The sequence below is a fragment of the Muntiacus reevesi genome, chromosome 1 (assembly GCF_963930625.1).
Source record: "Muntiacus reevesi chromosome 1, mMunRee1.1, whole genome shotgun sequence".
Lineage (NCBI taxonomy): Eukaryota > Metazoa > Chordata > Mammalia > Artiodactyla > Cervidae > Muntiacus > Muntiacus reevesi.
In genome coordinates this window covers 42,412,099-42,429,046 of record NC_089249.1, presented here as the reverse complement: position 1 = coordinate 42,429,046, position 16,948 = coordinate 42,412,099, and the positions used below count along the sequence as shown (strand labels likewise).

General features: G+C 45.3%; 1 protein-coding gene across 3 annotated transcripts in view; it reads left to right on the top strand.

Annotated features, from left to right (window-relative positions):
• ETV6 (ETS variant transcription factor 6) overlaps positions 1-16,948 on the top strand; it is a 278,846-nt gene that overhangs the window by 255,357 nt on the left and 6,541 nt on the right. For all 3 annotated transcript variants that reach the window (XM_065941197.1, XM_065941193.1, XM_065941205.1), the window contains exons 6-7: positions 13,689-13,831; positions 15,685-15,785. In XM_065941197.1, coding sequence (XP_065797269.1) covers positions 13,689-13,831; positions 15,685-15,785 — 244 coding nt within the window. The remainder of the gene's footprint in view (positions 1-13,688; positions 13,832-15,684; positions 15,786-16,948) is intronic.

The window sequence follows — 16,948 nt, the reverse complement described above, 5'->3', positions numbered from 1 at the left end:
ATGTCCTCCGACCAGCTTACAAGGAGATTCACATTAGGATTGTGGCTAAGCGAAAACATTTAAAATCAAAGGTTTATGAGCATGTTAATGGCCCTGTCCCGGAGTTTCCAGTGGCTAATTAATGAGCAGGCACAGCACAGAGGACCTGTGTCTCAGACTCAGGCCTGGATTTCCATCCTCTCGGCAGTAATTCCATGTAGCCTTCACCTTGAGAAGAGGCAGGAGAGAAAAGTAGGATTAGAGTGTTGTTCGGTCATTTGGACAGAGGGAGCCACGCCCGAATTCTTTTCCTTTGATGATGACAAGCCCAAATTTGCTTCCCTAAGACGAGAAACCAGTGAAAAAAAACACCATGTTGTATTTTTGCTCATGTGCCCGTAATTTACATGAAGTCATTCTCCAGAAGCTTTTGTAATTCTCTGACCTCTTGGCAAAGTTAGGGCTTTTCCTAGAGCTTATCTCTGGTCATGAGACACTTTTTGAGCACCTACTGTGTGCAGATAAACTCATGAGGACATAGGGGACACAGAGCTGATTAAACACAATTACTTCCTCAGGGATTTAAAATGTACTAGGAGAGGTGTGAAAACCACTAAGGTATAAGACAGAAGGAGATAAGCCCTCTGCCCCATTCAGTCAAAGCACAAGCATTTATTGAGTACCTATTGTGTGGTGTGGACGCAATGCAGAGAGAAGGGTTTTTAATATTTTATTTATTTGACTGCACCGGATCTTAGTTGTGGAATGCAAACTCTTAGTTGTGGCATGTGCGATCTAGTTCTCCCCACCAGGGATGGAACCCAGGCCCCCAGTATTGGGAGTGTGGAATCTTAGCCACTGGACCACCAGAAAAGTCCCAATAAGGAGCATTTTGACTGGAGGAATTGAGGAAGGAAGATAGCTCGAAGTTGACAGTGGTTACGGGTCCAGTAACGGGAGGACCGGCTTCCCTGGTGGCTCAGTGGTAAAGAATCTGCCTGACAGTGCTGGAGATACAGGAGATGTGGGTTTGATCCCTAGGTCAGGAAGATTCCCCGGGAGGAGAAAATGGCAACCCACTCCAGTATTCTTGCGTGGGAAACCCCGTGGACAGAGGAGCCTGGTGGGCTACAGTCCAGGGGGTCGAAGAGAGTCAGACAACGTAGCAACCAAAGAACAACAATGCAAGAGAGATGCGGAGGCAGGAGAGAGGTCAGACTGTTCAGGGAAACGTGAGACATTCTCCTTCCTCCTCGAGCTGATGCTGTAGGACTGAGATCCAGCTGAACCACAGGATAAAGCAGAACTCACAACATCATGATAACACAGGTCCTAAGGCTACTTTACCTCTGTCTTGACTCGCTGTCTCTTTTTTATTGAAGTCATTCATTTCTAAATTTTCCTCTGGCCCCAAAGGCACCTCTGATATCACCTCAATTTTACCACTATAAATAAGTTACATCAGGAATGTTGAATCAAGAAAATCAAAGAGTTATGACTTACATGTTTCAAAAAGAAAAAAAAAAAACTATGAAAAGTGATATGGTCTATGCTTGGGATGCGATTCAAAACCATCCCACAGGACTGGGAGTGAGGAATGCATAGTTGTGGTGGTTCGTTCACTAAGTCATGTCCAACTCTTTGCGATCCCATGGACCGTAGCCCACCAGGCTCCTGTCTATGGGATTTCCCAGGCAGGAATACTGGAGTGGGTTGCCATTTCCTTCTGTGGGTAAAATAAGGTTAGTTATGACCCGAGGGCTATATGGCTGGATATTGGGTCCACAGAGATTTACGTTATTGTTCTGTCAACCTTTACGTAAAGTTTTTTTAATGATGGAGAGGAAAAAGAAAAAAAAAACTGTGAAAAGAAAGAACAGGGGTTAACGTAGCTTTGCTTATTCTGCAAAGCATGTGTGCTTCCCAGATAGTTGGAGGAAGAGGATGGGGTCAGTGTATTCCTGGGAATAATATAAATGACCTGTTTTGAGCTTTCCAGGCATTCCCTTCTTGTCTGTATCTTCTGTGTTTGTCTTGTTTCTTGCATGGTCTGTACAACAGTTCTGAACATTCTGTGGGTACTTGCTACTTGTTTATAATCCTCAGGACAGCTCTGCAAAAGGAGCTAATCATTGCTGTTTTCATTTTATATGGAAGACATCATTTACAGGGGAAACCATAGAGGAAACTTGAGTGTAGAGAAGCAGAGGCCACGTAGCGGCTGGATGATGTGGTTACAGGACAGCCCTTGCTAGCACCCACCCCCCCCACTTCCTAATCACCATCTGTCTTGTCACCTCCTCCTGAAATGCCGAGTTTGCCACAGACCTCTTAGGAATCCGAGATGAGCCCCATGTGTCAAGTTAAACTGTTTAGACTTAGAGTTGTTTTTCCCTTGTTTAGTAGGTCTAGAAATTTTTTAATATGGCTGTCTTAAAAATTGTTCTACTCTGTTGGTATATTCCCAGATTTCATAATCTCCATATGTCCGCATTCCGTCATTTGACCAAATCCAGGATTAGCTAATATAATCAAAAGGCAGTGTTTCTGAAGGGTGAAACAAAGAGGGAAATCTGTGATCTAATATTTAGTCTTAATCCTGTGACCCTCTGAATAGAACCCATCACAATTCCAGGCTCCTTTGTTTCATTTGGGATCTCCCTGTCTCTCCACCCCATTTGGGTATCTTCTCGGACAACTCAGATCCTTGTGGAATTTGTTCTTTTATTGACAGTCGAATTCATTGGGTGATTCTTATGTACAGTGTAAAGTCCTTTCATTACTGAACAGTCATAAAAGCCCTTCAGATGTCTATAAAGCAGCTTTTAGGTGAGAAAACTTAGCTCCTTATGCTTTTTTTTTAATATTTATTTATTTTAATTAGAAGATAATTACTTTACAATATTGTGATGGTTTTTGCTGTACATCAACATGAATTGGCCACAGGTATACATGTGTCCCCCCATCCTGAATCCCCCCACACACACACCTCCCTCCCCACCCCATCCCTCTGGGTTGTCCCAGAGCACCAGCTTTGGGTGCCCTGCTTCATGCATCGAACTTGCACTGGCCATCTGAGCCTAGAGGCACTGAAGGTGCTACTGTCACACTGACAGAGACTGCAGCTGGAGGATATGGGTAAGAACAGTACTTGTGACTGTGGATGAAAAGGTCTTGTCCACTCAGATAGTCCTGGAGATATGCCTTTGGACACCTTCTGTGTTTATGGCGCTGCTCTGCGATCATGGGGGTTGGGTGTTTGAGAAGATTGTAAGACACGATCTTTTTTTTTTTTTTCCACTTATTTTTATTAGTTGGAGGCTAATTACTTTACAGTATTGTAGTGGTTTTTGTCATACATTGACATGAATCAGCCATGGATTTACATGTGTTCCCCATCCTGATCCCCCCTCCCACCTCCCTCTCTACCCGATTCCTCTGGGTCTTCCCAGTGCACCAGGCCCGAGCACTTGTCTCATGCATCCAACCTGGGCTGGTGATCTGTTTCACCCTAGATAATATACGTGTTTCGATGCTGTTCTCTTGAAACATCCCACCCTCGCCTTCGCCCACAGAGTCCAAAAGTCTGTTCTGTACACCTGAAGACACGATCTTTATTGTGAAAGAGCTGAAGACTGTTTACTACAACTGCAGCTCATGGTACCTTCCAGAGACTCCAATTAAGTGCTGTAAGAGGTCAGAGTAGGGGTGTCAGGAGGCCTTCATGGGGGAGCTGGCTTTTGGCTGGGCTTAGATGAATGCTTAGAATATGAACAAGTAGAGATTAGAGGAAAAAGAGATCATTCCAGATGGAGAAAACTCCAAAGCAAGATAAGCCCCAGTATATTTGCTCTAGGTTTCACATAGAAATGTAAACTCCAGAATCCAGGTTTGTTAAAAATGGATTTTTCAATTCAGTTTTTTTCATGTTTTAATCTCTCCAAAATTGGGACGCATCATACACTTAAGAGATTGCATACAAGTCGTGATAGTTTACTTAGGTATTTACCTGGTGGAAAAACTAAAATATTCAGTAAATATTCATCTAGGAGGTAGTTGGCAGTTAAATACAAACCACAAATTAGATCAATTGAAGTAGATCATGTAGCTTATTTTGAAAGGTGGTGTTTATTTTTCAAAGAATAAGAAGGACTGTTACTGAGTTTAACAAGTTGGAATGGCTGGCATTTGTGGGAGAGAGTTTAACATAGGACAGAATGAGAAGATTCCTGGATTCTATTTTTTAATTTATCTTTAATTAGGGGTTAATTGCTTTACAATGTTGCTTTGGTTTCTGCCATACAATAATGTGAATCAGCTATGAGTACACATAGATCTCTGTCTGCTGGGTTTTTGGTTTTGTTTTTTTTTTCCAAACTGAAGAGCCAGTGATATGTGCCATGCTGAGCAAGTTGCTTCTTTCTATGCTGTTTTCTATTTTCTTCAGGAAAGGATTACTTGGGGGAGATGAGAGCATCAGTCACCTTCTAGCATTTTCTTACCCACCAAAGTTTTACTGGCCTGCGTCTCACTGATGTGTTTCATAGCCAAAGACTGGTACTGGCAGTGAGCACCATAAATTGAAGAACGGTAGCAAGGGTGATGCTGTGTTTTCAGTATAATATTGGAAATCATTCTTACAACTCATTGACTTTAAAGCTAGAAGCGTCTTTTCCAGATGGAGAAACTGAGCTTCGGGCACGTCAAGCATTCAGCCTCGAGCTTCACCCAGTGTTCTTTCCAGCGCATTTGTTTCCTTAGGCCCAGGGACTGGAAACGCGGGCCTTATGGGCCAAGTCAGCCACCGCCTGTTTTTGTAAGTCAAGTTTTATTGGCACACGGCCACACCCATTCACTTAGCATTGTCTGTGGCTGCTTTGGCGGGGTTGAGGAGGTAGAGCTGACACAGGACGGCCCGCAAAGCCTGAAATATTATATTTACTGGTGGGCCTTTTACAGAAAGAGTCCGCCTCTCCCTTTTCTGTGGCACTGTCTGCTTTGAAATCATAGGTATAACGGAGGATTTGGGGGGGCAGAAAATGCCGTCATTGCTCTCCAGGAATTACACCTCAAAGAATGAGGCATGCCTAAGACTTGTGGAGGGAACAATGGCAAGTGATATAAGAAGGGAGATAAGTCCTGATGGCAGGCTGATTGCTGAGCCGCCCAGCGTACTTACAATAACATCATTAACGTAAAATACAGCTGAAGAAAAGAAAGTGTCGGGCTGCCTACTTGAACTGTGTAGTTCAGATCATTCGCTCATTCCAAAATTCTCATGTCTCTCTCTGTGCCAGGCATTTTGCTCGGTGATAGGGTGAAGCTTCTCTAAATGCCAAATGTGTCTTCGCTGGCAGAAGACAGTGTGCTTCTTTCTTTATGCCATCAAACAAGCTTAGCTCCCCGCTTTGGTTTTAACCATAGACACCTCAGTTTTAAAAGAAAAAACTGAAGTCATTTTGGCTTTCTTAAACTTCTACAATTCCACTAAAACCTGAGTTACCAGACTTCCTGTCTGCTTATCCCTTCCTTGGCCTTAATCCAAAAAGTCAGCTAAGGAAGCAAGATTCATTGGCAATGTGGTTGATAATCCATTCAAAGTCATTCATCTGCTCCACAAAAGTGGGGGCTATAGAAGTCTGTACAGAGCTGGTTGTTCAAAGTCCATGGACCATCCAAATAGAGAATATCGTGTCTTATGCTTACCTCACAACTTTTGCTGCTGCTGTTCAGTTGTGTCTGACTCTGCGACCCCATGAGCTGCAGCACACCAGACTTCCCTGTTCACCATCTCCCTGAGTTTGCTCAGACACATGTTCATTGAGTCAGTGATGACATCTCTCGCTTTTCTCTGCAAACGTGAGCTTCTTCATAGTTTATGAGGATCTCACTGGTGAGTTGATTCTACGCAGATAAAACAGAATTTTCCCCACGCCACCGCCAGGCCCTGTGCACTTTACTTCCAACCCTCTGATAATACTGGCCTGGCAACCTGAGATCCTCAAAGGATCTGAGACTATATGTATTCTCTCTCAAGGCTGTATTTTTAACAGAAACAAAAGGTTTCTCATCAAGGAGACATCAAATCTCCCATATTGCTTACTTGTCACAGAGCACTGTCCTCTTTTGATCTGGTTTTATTGGCTGGATGAGCTCTGTGAGCACAGACGTTCAACCCTGAAGCCTCTAATCAGCTAATCAGACACCAGATAAGCCCAGGACTCCAGGGACAGCACCTGGGGGCTCATCCTCGGGGCTGGATGGAGGGGTCACGATGCACATGGACTTGTATTGCTTCAGGAGCGGCCCTGCAGAGAGAAAGTCCTCCTAAAAGGCTTAGTCTTAATGGATTGTATCAAAGTGATGAGGGCAGCCTTTGTGGTAAGATGGGATAGTATGCACACACGCTTTTGTAGATACTGTGTTTTGAAAGAAGGACAGGGTCGTGGGCTATCTTCGTAAGCCAAGGGGACTCGGGGATTTAGTACCGGCTTGGAGAGCCATGTCCTCCCGCACTGTCTCAGGCAGGTAACCCTCTGCAGGCCCAGAGCCCTCTCTGGCTTCCGGCCCAGGGCCTTCATCCACGGCTGCTCGGAGGGCTCCTGGGGAAGGACATAACGTCTGGAATCAACACGATTAGGATCTAGCCTTTGGCTCCCAGGCTGAGGTACTTAGGATTGCTGAAGCCCAGTTGCCTTGTCCATAATAATGCAGATACTGATACCCAAATATTAGCACAAACAGGTTAATTTCTACGTGTTCGTGTCCCTGCTCTGCTCAAGGGTCGAGCAAGGGGAGGGGAGTGGGTACGGCCAGCACCACTGCCCACCGGAGTGAGTGTGGGGGCCTTGACCCAAACAAAGCCTTGTGTCTGGACGTTTGTTCCAAGTGCTGCTGGCCTCTGACGTGCAGACCTTCAAAGAACCCTACGTTCCTTGGAGACTAACTTCTTCCCTCCTGCTCACCTCCCCCGAGGCTTTGCCCACTGTATTTTGAGGAGACCCCTGGAGACTTTGGCAGACTCCACCCCAACAGGAGGCTCCCAAGTGGCCTGTCTTCACACACTCTTGCTGAGTCACTGCGCTTTCTTTTCATTGGGACCTCTAAGAAATCAGCCCTAAAAGAGAAGGAAGTTTCAGGATGACTTTTTTAAAAAGATGACACAGTACCAGCACAGTAACGGGATAGGAAATAAGAGAAGGGGCTTGAGGAGACTGGAGGTTCGAGTTTGTTTTAAGGGCGTGCATTTTTGGAACAGCATCGCTAGCTAGTCCCAGTGGTGCCTGGATGCAAATTCCCCGGCTGCCACCACATTTGAGGGAGAGGGGGCTGGTCTTACTGGGATCTGTCTGGGGGCTTGATCTCAGCTATAAGGCGTGATTGCAGATTGCTGCCTCTCCCAGCCTCACTCCACACCTCCAGCCACCAAAGGTGAGAAGGTTTAGCGGCGCTTGCAGCTGCGGTCCCTCCGCTCCGGTGGAGCCAGGAAGCACAGATTTGTGTTCTCCGCCTCGGCTTCTCCCCCTCCTGGCTGGCTGTTGTGCACATGAGGCTTCTGTTTTCCTACGCCACAGCAGAGCACAAGCAGTTGCCGGCTGTAAACACACCTCTGCGTATCAGCACAGGGTTGGCTGCACTGGATTTGTCAGCTTTCTGCTTCTAGAATCAAGGCAGGAAAAAAAAAATAGCAGGAGACAGCCACCCCCCTGCAATGGTGTAAAACCCATGCTTCTGTAAGCAGGGTTTCTCAAGCTGGGCACTCTCGATATTTCGGCTACATAATCCTTTGTTGGCGGGGGGATGGCATTCTTTTGTGCATGACAGTAAGTCCCCTACATACAAACCTTCCAAGTTGCAAGCTTTCAAAGATACAAACGTGGGATCCCATGTCTAATCACTTAGGTTAGTTCACATGGCTGGTGTGTATTCTCTGAAGTGGTTGTGCTCTTGTGTACTTCGTACAGTAGTACTCTCTATCTTTATTCAAGCCCGGGTTGTCCAGAAGCAAGCATAAACGCAGCGGTGATGTAGCTGGTACTACTGTACTTTTCAAGATACTGTGTGTGAGTACTGAGTCACTCAGTCATGTCTCTTCTGTCCCTGGGATTTCTCAGGCAAGAATACTGGAGTGGGTTGCCATTTCCCTCTCCAGGGGATCTTCCTGACTCAGGGATCAAAACCCATGTCTCCTGCATTGGCAGGCAGATTCTTTACCATTGCACCACCAGGGAAGCCTTCAAGGTACTATACTGTAATATTTAAAATGTTTTTTATATTTTTTATGTACTGTTTGTGTGTAAAGTATTATAAACCTTTTACAGTACAGTACTATACAACCGATTGTGTTAATTGGGTACCTAGACTTTGTTGGACTTGTGAACGAGTTGGACTTAAATGAATGCACTCTTGGAATGGAACTCGTTCGTATATAGGGGACTTGCTATATATTGTATAAGATCTTTAGCAGCATCCCAGGCCTCTGTCACAGCATCCTTCGCCCCAGATATAATGACCAAAATTGTCCCCAGACATTGTTAAATGCCTCCCCCACCGCCTCCCACAGCAGGCAAGATTGCCCCTAGTTTTCAACCATTGCTATAAAGCAGAGAAGCAACTTTTTTGTTTTGTGTGTTACCTACCTATTGCTGAACCTGAAATAAATTGGTTAGCTTTTCATAATGATTTGAAAGCAGTGAGACAGGGGCGCTAGGCCCCTCCTTGTTGGTGATTATACCCACAGAACTCCAGTTTACAGACCTTCATTTAAAATTCCATTTGGGCAGTTAAGACAACCTAAAATTGCTTTCTTAGATGCTTTCCTGAAATTTAAATTAACCACCATCATTCAACATTCCCTGGTCAATGACTTGCCCACTCAGATTTTTTAAACATCAGTTTTGTCTAGCATGGTTTTTGGGTTTTTTTTTTTTTTGGAAACCATGTTGGTTATATGTGACCTGCCCATCTTTTCACAGTGTCTGCTCAATAAGCTTGTACAACGAGTCTCTGGTAAGAGACAGGCGTGGGAGGGAAAATATTTCTCCCTAACCACAGAAAAGGTTTTTTTTTTTTCTTTTTGACAATGCCTTTTAACTGTGGATACCCAGGGTACCTCACCCAGCAGGAAAGAGAACTCTCTGTCTGCAATTGGAAAATAACACTTCACTCTGCTAAGCCCTTTTATAAGCTTCCTCCCGTGGAAGAGAGAATCAAAATCATGCACATTTGTTTAAAATTCCCACGTGCCTTGAGACGGAAGGCCTTTAGTTTAAGAGACATGCACCTAAAAGTAATGAACTCTGTGATACAAGATTATTTTTCACATGCATAGTCAAGTGTTTTGTAATGTGATGAACCTTTGTTTTAAAGCCTGATGCTTTTTATTGTATAGTAGTATTAAGCGTTTTTATTAATGACCAAAGAACATTGTATCTGTGCAGACATGGATGGATTTTAACAAAACTGAAAAACAGCTGGTGGGCCATGGCAACAGCCTTCAGAGGACCCAGGGAACTAAAAAGAATCTGCCTTTTTATTTAACTAAAGTCTTAAAAATAACTCATTGGGCTTTGGATTTCAATTGTTTGGTTTTTTTTTTTTTTTTTTTAAATCTGTTGTGTGGTCAGGTAGTTATTTTTATCATCTGGCATAATTTTTAACTAAAGCAACAAAAGAATCAATAGTGTTATAAAAGCCACCTATACTGTGAGCTTGAACACCTGCTTTATGCCACAAAATTCCTGTTGCTACCTCTGTTAGTGACCGAGTAATTCAGTGTCTTGAATGTCAACATGTTTTTATTACTCGGCTAAAGTTGACTTTGCTGGATTAAATGTCATTTAAAATGATCAATTGGCAGCTTGTTCGGGGCTCTTTTCACGTTTATGAAAGGGAAAAGTTTGCAGGCTACAAATGGTCTTACAACTCAAGAGGTAAAGTCCGTTCTCTGGGAAACCCTGCCTTCCAGGTACCAACCAAACACAGATCACATTCTAGACCTTTTTCAGTAAATGATCTACAATGTGAAGTTCCCAGTTTGATGCCTCTGAAGAACCCAGCGTGGTAGGTACCCAGAACTGGTTAAACAATTACTTTGAGAAATGGTCTGGTTCTCACGTCACCATTTTATGAGAAATAGAATGTACAAGGCAGTAAAAGAGAAGCAACAGAAACAATGAAAGTGAAAATCCTTGAGCAGATGGTGTCAAGACAACACTCATCTTACATTTTAGCTCCAGGAAGTTCTCAAGGTTGAGAGGACTGCCCATATATCACTTACCTTCATGTGGGCAAAAAAAGCTCTATCAAACTGCTAAAGATGACCAAATCAGCCTTTTTTTAAATTATTAAACTGTATTAAAATGATTTACTCTAGAGAATCTTATTCCCCCATCCACAAGCATCCAAAAGGTGTCATCAAGCCTCTAGGTGGTAAAAAAGATTGTAACCCTGTCAAGAAACATGGACAAGAAGCTCTTCACAAACCACCTTTGTTCCTCCTAGTGGAAGGGCATTTTGTGTGATAATATTTGGTTCTGTCAGATGGCTTCCACTTGGAAGAGGTTGTCGGAAATTAAAACCCATCTGCTGTTTGACGGTAAGACACAAACTGGACAATTAAACTGCAATTCAGTTCTCTATTGGAGAAGGAAATGGCAACCCACTCCAGTACTCTTGCCTGGAGAATCCCATGAATGGGAGAGCCTGGTAGGCGACAGTCCATGGGATCACAAAGAGTCAGACACGACTGAGCAACTTCACTCTTTCACTTCAGTTCTCTGTTTTTTCACCTATGATAAAAATGGTATAAGACGGGGAGGTGGCGGAGAGGGAGAATAACACTGCCGGCTTCACCACTTTCTTGGAGTTGCCCTCTTACAAGTGCCTTAAAAATGAGCTCGGTTATTCTCAGTCTGGGATAGCGTGGCACTCACCTCCCAAGGTACTTCCTCTTGCTGGGACTGGTCCCCTTGCTGTCGCTTTGCTCCTTAGCACCCCCCTCTGGCAACCACAAGTACAGCGCCAGGCAGGGTTGGTAACAGAATCGCTGGCCAGCTTTCGTAAGCGAGGGGTTCAAACGCCAGAAATTCTCTAAGATGGACACCACAGGTCCTTTGGTGAAACACAAGAAACCACATGTCAACTTAATTTTTTTTTAATGTGCACCATTTTTTAAAATCTTTACTGGATTTGTTACACAGTATTGCTCCGGTATTATGTTTTGAGTTTCTGGCTGCAAGCCATGTGGGATCTTAGTTTCCTGATCAGGGAACGAACCTGCACTCCCTGCAGTGGAAGGGGGCTGGGTCTTAACCACTGGACTGCCAGAGAAGTCGCCACATTAAATTTTAGACATAGATCAATCAGGGGAAAAAAGGATACAGTAAGGGATACTAAAGATGTATGGTCAGACTTCTTGGCGGTCCAGTGGTTAAGACTCCATGCTTCCACTCAGGGGGCTCATGTTGGATCCCTGGTCAGGGAAGTTCCGCATGCCTCTCCATGCACCCAAATTTAAAAAACAAAAAAGATAACTGAAAATGTAAAACTCTTAGAAGAAAACATAGGCAGAAGTATTTTTGACCATGGATTAGGCAACTATTTCTTAGATATGACATTTAAAGCATAAGTAACTGAAGAAAAAATAGATTAAAAAAAAAATACATCTGGTCATTTTAATTTTAATGGATGTCCAATTTAAGTTTCCCCGTTGCTGCCTGAAAGATACTTCCCTGGTGGCTCAGATGGCAAGGAATCCGCCTGCAATTGAGGAAACCCAGTTCAATCCATGGGTGGGGAAGATCCCCTGGAGAAGGCAATGACAACCTCTCCAGTATCCTTGCCTGGAGAACCCCCATGGACAGAGGGGTCTGGCGGGCTACAGTCCATGGGGTCACAGAGTCAGACACAACCGAGCGACTATAACACTTTCACACTTTTCCCTCCCGGAAGATGCTGCGCTGTGTGCCAGTTCCTTCTGCTGTTCAGAGGGAAGGCTGGACACACTCATCTTGCTTGAAAAAGTCCTAAAGCTTGACTGATAGACACCTGTGAGCCAACTTCTCTGAGAACAGAGTTCTCAGCAGGAACTCTGACCTGTGTCATAAGCCGTGCCTTTGAGCCAATGACCAAACCCTCTAAGCCCCAGCTTCCTCAGCCATGAAGTAGGAATAGCGACAGCGCTGGCTGCATCGGCTGTCCTGAGGGTCGGAAGCAAGTGGCTGGAGGCATGCGTGGCCCCGTGCCTGCAAGCAGCACCCAGCACGCACCGTCATCGGGATACTCCTCACTGTGTTCTTCACTCGCATCATCACTCATACAGCAGTCTCGGAAAGAGTCAGTGTTGTCGTTCCCCTTTCATAACAGAGGAACCTCAGGGGAGATTGAAAAAACTTGCCCAATGCAACCTGACTCGATTCCTCCTATAAATGTGTGCCCGAGGAGGGTGCGTTTTGTGCTCTGGGAGGTGAATGTGTTGGCGCTGAGATAGCCCAAGTCAAGATTAGACGTTCCTCCTGGCCGTACAGAAGCCCCAGAGTTCAGATCCCACTGACCTGGGGGGGCACAAGAGGATTAGGAAGGAGGTGGCGCGCCAAGTGAGGGTCAGAAATAACATGGTAACGTGCAGAACACACACACGGTGTCCAATACTTACTCATTTACGACCAGCCGTGCTGGCCAGTGCTCCCCAAAACATCAGTGCACACCTCATCCCGAGGCTGGTCCTGCACCAACTAGAGCCGCATAGTCCACATCTGTCCCCATCCCCCTGTCAAGACTGTGCCGGGGAGCAGGCCACGTCCCATCTGGCAGTAATCCAGTAAGCACTGGAGAAAGGTCAAGGTGCAGTCTGCCTCTTCTCGTGGAATTTGCCAACCCGTAGCCAAAAGGCAAGGCCTAGCCCAGCACCTGGCCTGTGCTAAGGAAGATGTGTTGCCTGACCAAGCAATCCAACATCTGTTCTGCACATGGAGAAACAGATTTTTTTTTTTTTTTTTTTTGCCCTGGGTTCCTTTCTACCCTGATTCCATTATAATAAAACTATTTTAAAAACCTCCAAAGTAGCTCTAAGGTGGCTGTTTTCTTAAACCACATGGGTCTTCCTTTCCCACAGCCAACCTTAGTCATCACATCTCCATCTGTTCACTGTCCCCCCACCAAAGGACCTTCCACCCCATCACTGACACCACACCGCCCTCTCCGGAACACAAGGGCACTCTCTGCCCTTTACCTGCCATCCTGTCTTCAGCCCCTTTTCAGAACCGATTCATTTCCCTTTAGAGCTTGTTCTGTCCCTCCTGCGGGCTCTAGTCAAGTTCAAATCGTGGGTCATGACCGTAGACCAGTCCTCTCCTCTTTCCGGGTTCCTGTGTCCTCATCTGAGCTCGCAGGGAGTGGGGGTCTGGGCCAGGATGCTCTCGAAGGCCTCCACAGGTCAAAGGTCGCCATCTCCCAGGTCTCTTTGTGCCTTGGTCTCGTCACTGTAAAAGTTTTGTTGTTTTTGTTTTCACTTGCGGGATTGAACCCTGGCCCTTGGCAGGGAAAGCACAGAGTCCTAACCACTGGACTGCCAAGGAGTTCCTAAAACAAGGAGGTTGGACTCAATCCGAAGAAGGCAAAAGCAGTTCCTCGATTATTTTCTTGATTCTTGCTCTTCATGCTTACAAGTAGCCTTGTCAACGGTGTTTTCTTGCCCTTTTCCTCTGTAGACTGTAGACTGCTTTGGGATTACGTCTATCAGTTGCTTTCTGACAGCCGGTACGAAAACTTCATCCGATGGGAGGACAAAGAATCCAAAATATTCCGGATAGTGGATCCCAATGGACTGGCTCGACTGTGGGGAAACCATAAGGTAAAAAGGGCATCAGACATTTGTTCCATAAACTAGGGCCCAAATCCAGTTTTTGTCCCTGGGTTGGAGGGTAATTGTCTTCTGCTTCCTAAGTCGGCCTGTAATTATTCAGTTTATTCCTCACTGGACAAACAATTAAGACAGTTGCAAGGGGAAGGAAGTAATTAAAGATGCCCCTTTCCATGTGTTCCTCGTGCCAGGCTGCAGTTAACTCAGCATCTCCTGGTCTGATGGGCCTCATGATGAGTAACCATCACCCTCCCCCCACTGTGGCCTGGCTCTGCTGCTGCCCACGCCAGCGTTCAGAACTGGGGACCAGGGATGCAATGCAGAACTTTATAACACACGAGGGGCCTCTGGGAGGTGTCGCTTCTGTTCCACTCTGTTAGACACTCCCATGGTCACAAAAGCCCAGTTCTACAGGGAAAATGCTTATCTTCTTGACTGTAAAACATCTCCCTGAAAAGCAAACCCTGCGAGAATTCTGACTGCCCCACAGTTTTTCCAGCTTGGGAAGAGGGAATCGAATTTTAAAGATTTAGTCGTTTATAGTTTAAAAAAAATCATTAAAGTACATAGATGTAAAAGGTGGGTAAACATCATCACGGATAGATGAATGGATAACGAAATCGAGCTATATACACACAATGGAGTAGTATTACGCTTTAAAAAAGATTTGGCTGCATGTGGCAACGTGGATGAACCTTGAGGACAGGATGCTGAGTGAAATAAGCCAGTCACAGAAAGGCAAATACTGCCTGATTTCACTTAAATGAAGTTAGATCTAAAGCAGACAAATTTCACCGAGGCCGGGAGTGGACTGGTGTTGCCAGGGGTTGGGAAGAGGGGGGAAAATGGGGAGTTACCACCTATTGGACAGAAAGCTTGCATTAATCAAGATGAGCAAGTTCTAGAGCCTGTTGTACAATAGTGTACCTACAGTTAACACTGTATTAAGTGCTGTATCACCCACTTAAAACTTTAAGAGGATAGATCTCACGTTTGGTGTTCTTATCACAGTAAAATAAAATAAAGAGTTCCCCTGTTTTAAAAAAAAAAAAATTGAGATAAATCAGTATTCCTACTTAAAAAAAAAAGTCACCAAGTTCCAGGCCTCGCCACAGGCAGATAGACATGGGACAGAGCTGACAAGACACCATGAAGGCCCCACTCCAGATCAGCCCGAGGGGAGGGCCCAGGGAGGCCCTGCCGAGCTCTGCCCCAGCTGCAGTTTCCCGGACGGCAGGCAGCCCGTGCTCTGGGCCCGCTGAGGAGGACCTGCCAGAGGCCATGACCAAATATGGCCAGGCCCCATGGACACCCTCCATCCCGTGAGTCACTGAGAAAAATCGCTCCTCAGCTCCCACAGGGTGCCCTTGCCCCAGGGCTCGGAACCACTGTATTCTTGCTTCCACAACAGGAATTTAAACAAAAAAAATCTCTTCCTTAAAATGACAAACGAGAAACACAAGTTTGAGAAAGGTCACTTTTTTGTGTGTTGTTTTTTCTTTTTTAGAAAGGGCAAAAGGAAGAGAAATTCTCTGTGGGTCAGAAGGTGAAGGATGACCCCAGATAGGGGGACCCGCAGGAAATTCTCCGGGTACAACAGAGCGCTGTCCTGGGAGAGGAAGTCGGGGAGGCCTAGGCGGGATGTGCTCTGTTGGCTGGACTCACCTTAGGAGAGGCCTCGGCCAAGGACTCGGGGGACAAAGCCCGGGGTGGGCCTGGCAGGGCCGCGGAAGCACCCTGTGGAGCTGGATGTGAGTAACTCCTCCAGCGCCTGTCTCTGAGGTTCATTTCATTGTGTCTTTGTGCTTTTTTTTTCTCTCTCTCTTCCTCCTCTGAACAAACAGAACAGAACAAACATGACCTATGAGAAAATGTCCAGAGCCCTGCGCCACTACTACAAACTAAACATTATCAGGAAGGAGCCGGGACAAAGGCTTTTGTTCAGGTAGCACTTCCTTTTTCTCCTTTCCTTCTTCTGGGAGGATATTGTTTTCTCGAAATAAGACGGAGGAGGGAGACGGTTGAGGTCTCTACCTGCTTGTCTGATCCTCAAAGCCATCACTGCTACTCACGGGAGACCAGGTTGCTGGTTGGTTAGAATCTAAGGGAAAAAAAACTTTTTGTTTGCTTATGTCTGTTCTAGAAGAAAGCCAAAAGTAAATCAACACAGTCTGACTCACCTTTAAAATAATGCAGTGATCAAACAGTATTATCTGGCATTTATATCCAGTATAGTTAAAGGGAGCAATCAGAGGAGCTAATGGCAAAGAAAAGGACTAAAGAAACGTAGACGTCCAAGTTGCCAACACTGGGCTGGTGTTTGTCATGACCTGTTAGTGAGTCATGAAACAGATTTAATGAATTAGGTTGTTTTTTTTTTTAATGAAATAGAACAGAACTGAATAGGAAAGGATAAAGTTGGAAATATCAGACTGTGTCATATGAATTAAGAGTGTGGCTTCATGAAAATTGTGTTTCTGGGGTAGTCGGGTGTGCGTGTGAGCACGTGTGTGATGAGTCATACTGTAAAATATATTTATGACAATGCATTGTAAATGTCTGAAAGCCGCTGAACTAGACATTCCTCTTTCCAGAATTCCTCCCAGCTTACGAGTTCTAACCACTTAACCTACCGCCATAGATTGTGATTCCCAGGAAATCACATACAGTTAGAAGAGGAGAAAGAAGGTCTCTAAGGGACCAATCAGGAGAGGCAGACATAGCCCTCTGACACTGGTGGTAACTGATGCGTTGAGACCACATGAAGCTGAGGAGAAGGTGGGCCCCAGACCTTAGGTTCCGGGTTTTGGCAGGTACGGAAGAGAGTTACAGATGGGGCTTGAGATGTGGATTGGGGGTAGAAAGAGACTGAATGACACTGTGTATGAACACACGAGCTCACTGGGGTAATTACTTATCCGAAAGAGCAGAGAACCTGGGTGTCAGTGCTGGGAAGGCATGGCAACTTAGGGGCAGTAAAAACAATTGTGATCTTTCAAAGAAACAGAGAAGGCTTTTCAAGAGCTGGAAACAGAATAAAATGCAAAGAGAACCCTCTTTCCTCTGGCTCTGCTGATGCCTTCCCTTCATCCTTCACCCTAAACTCAG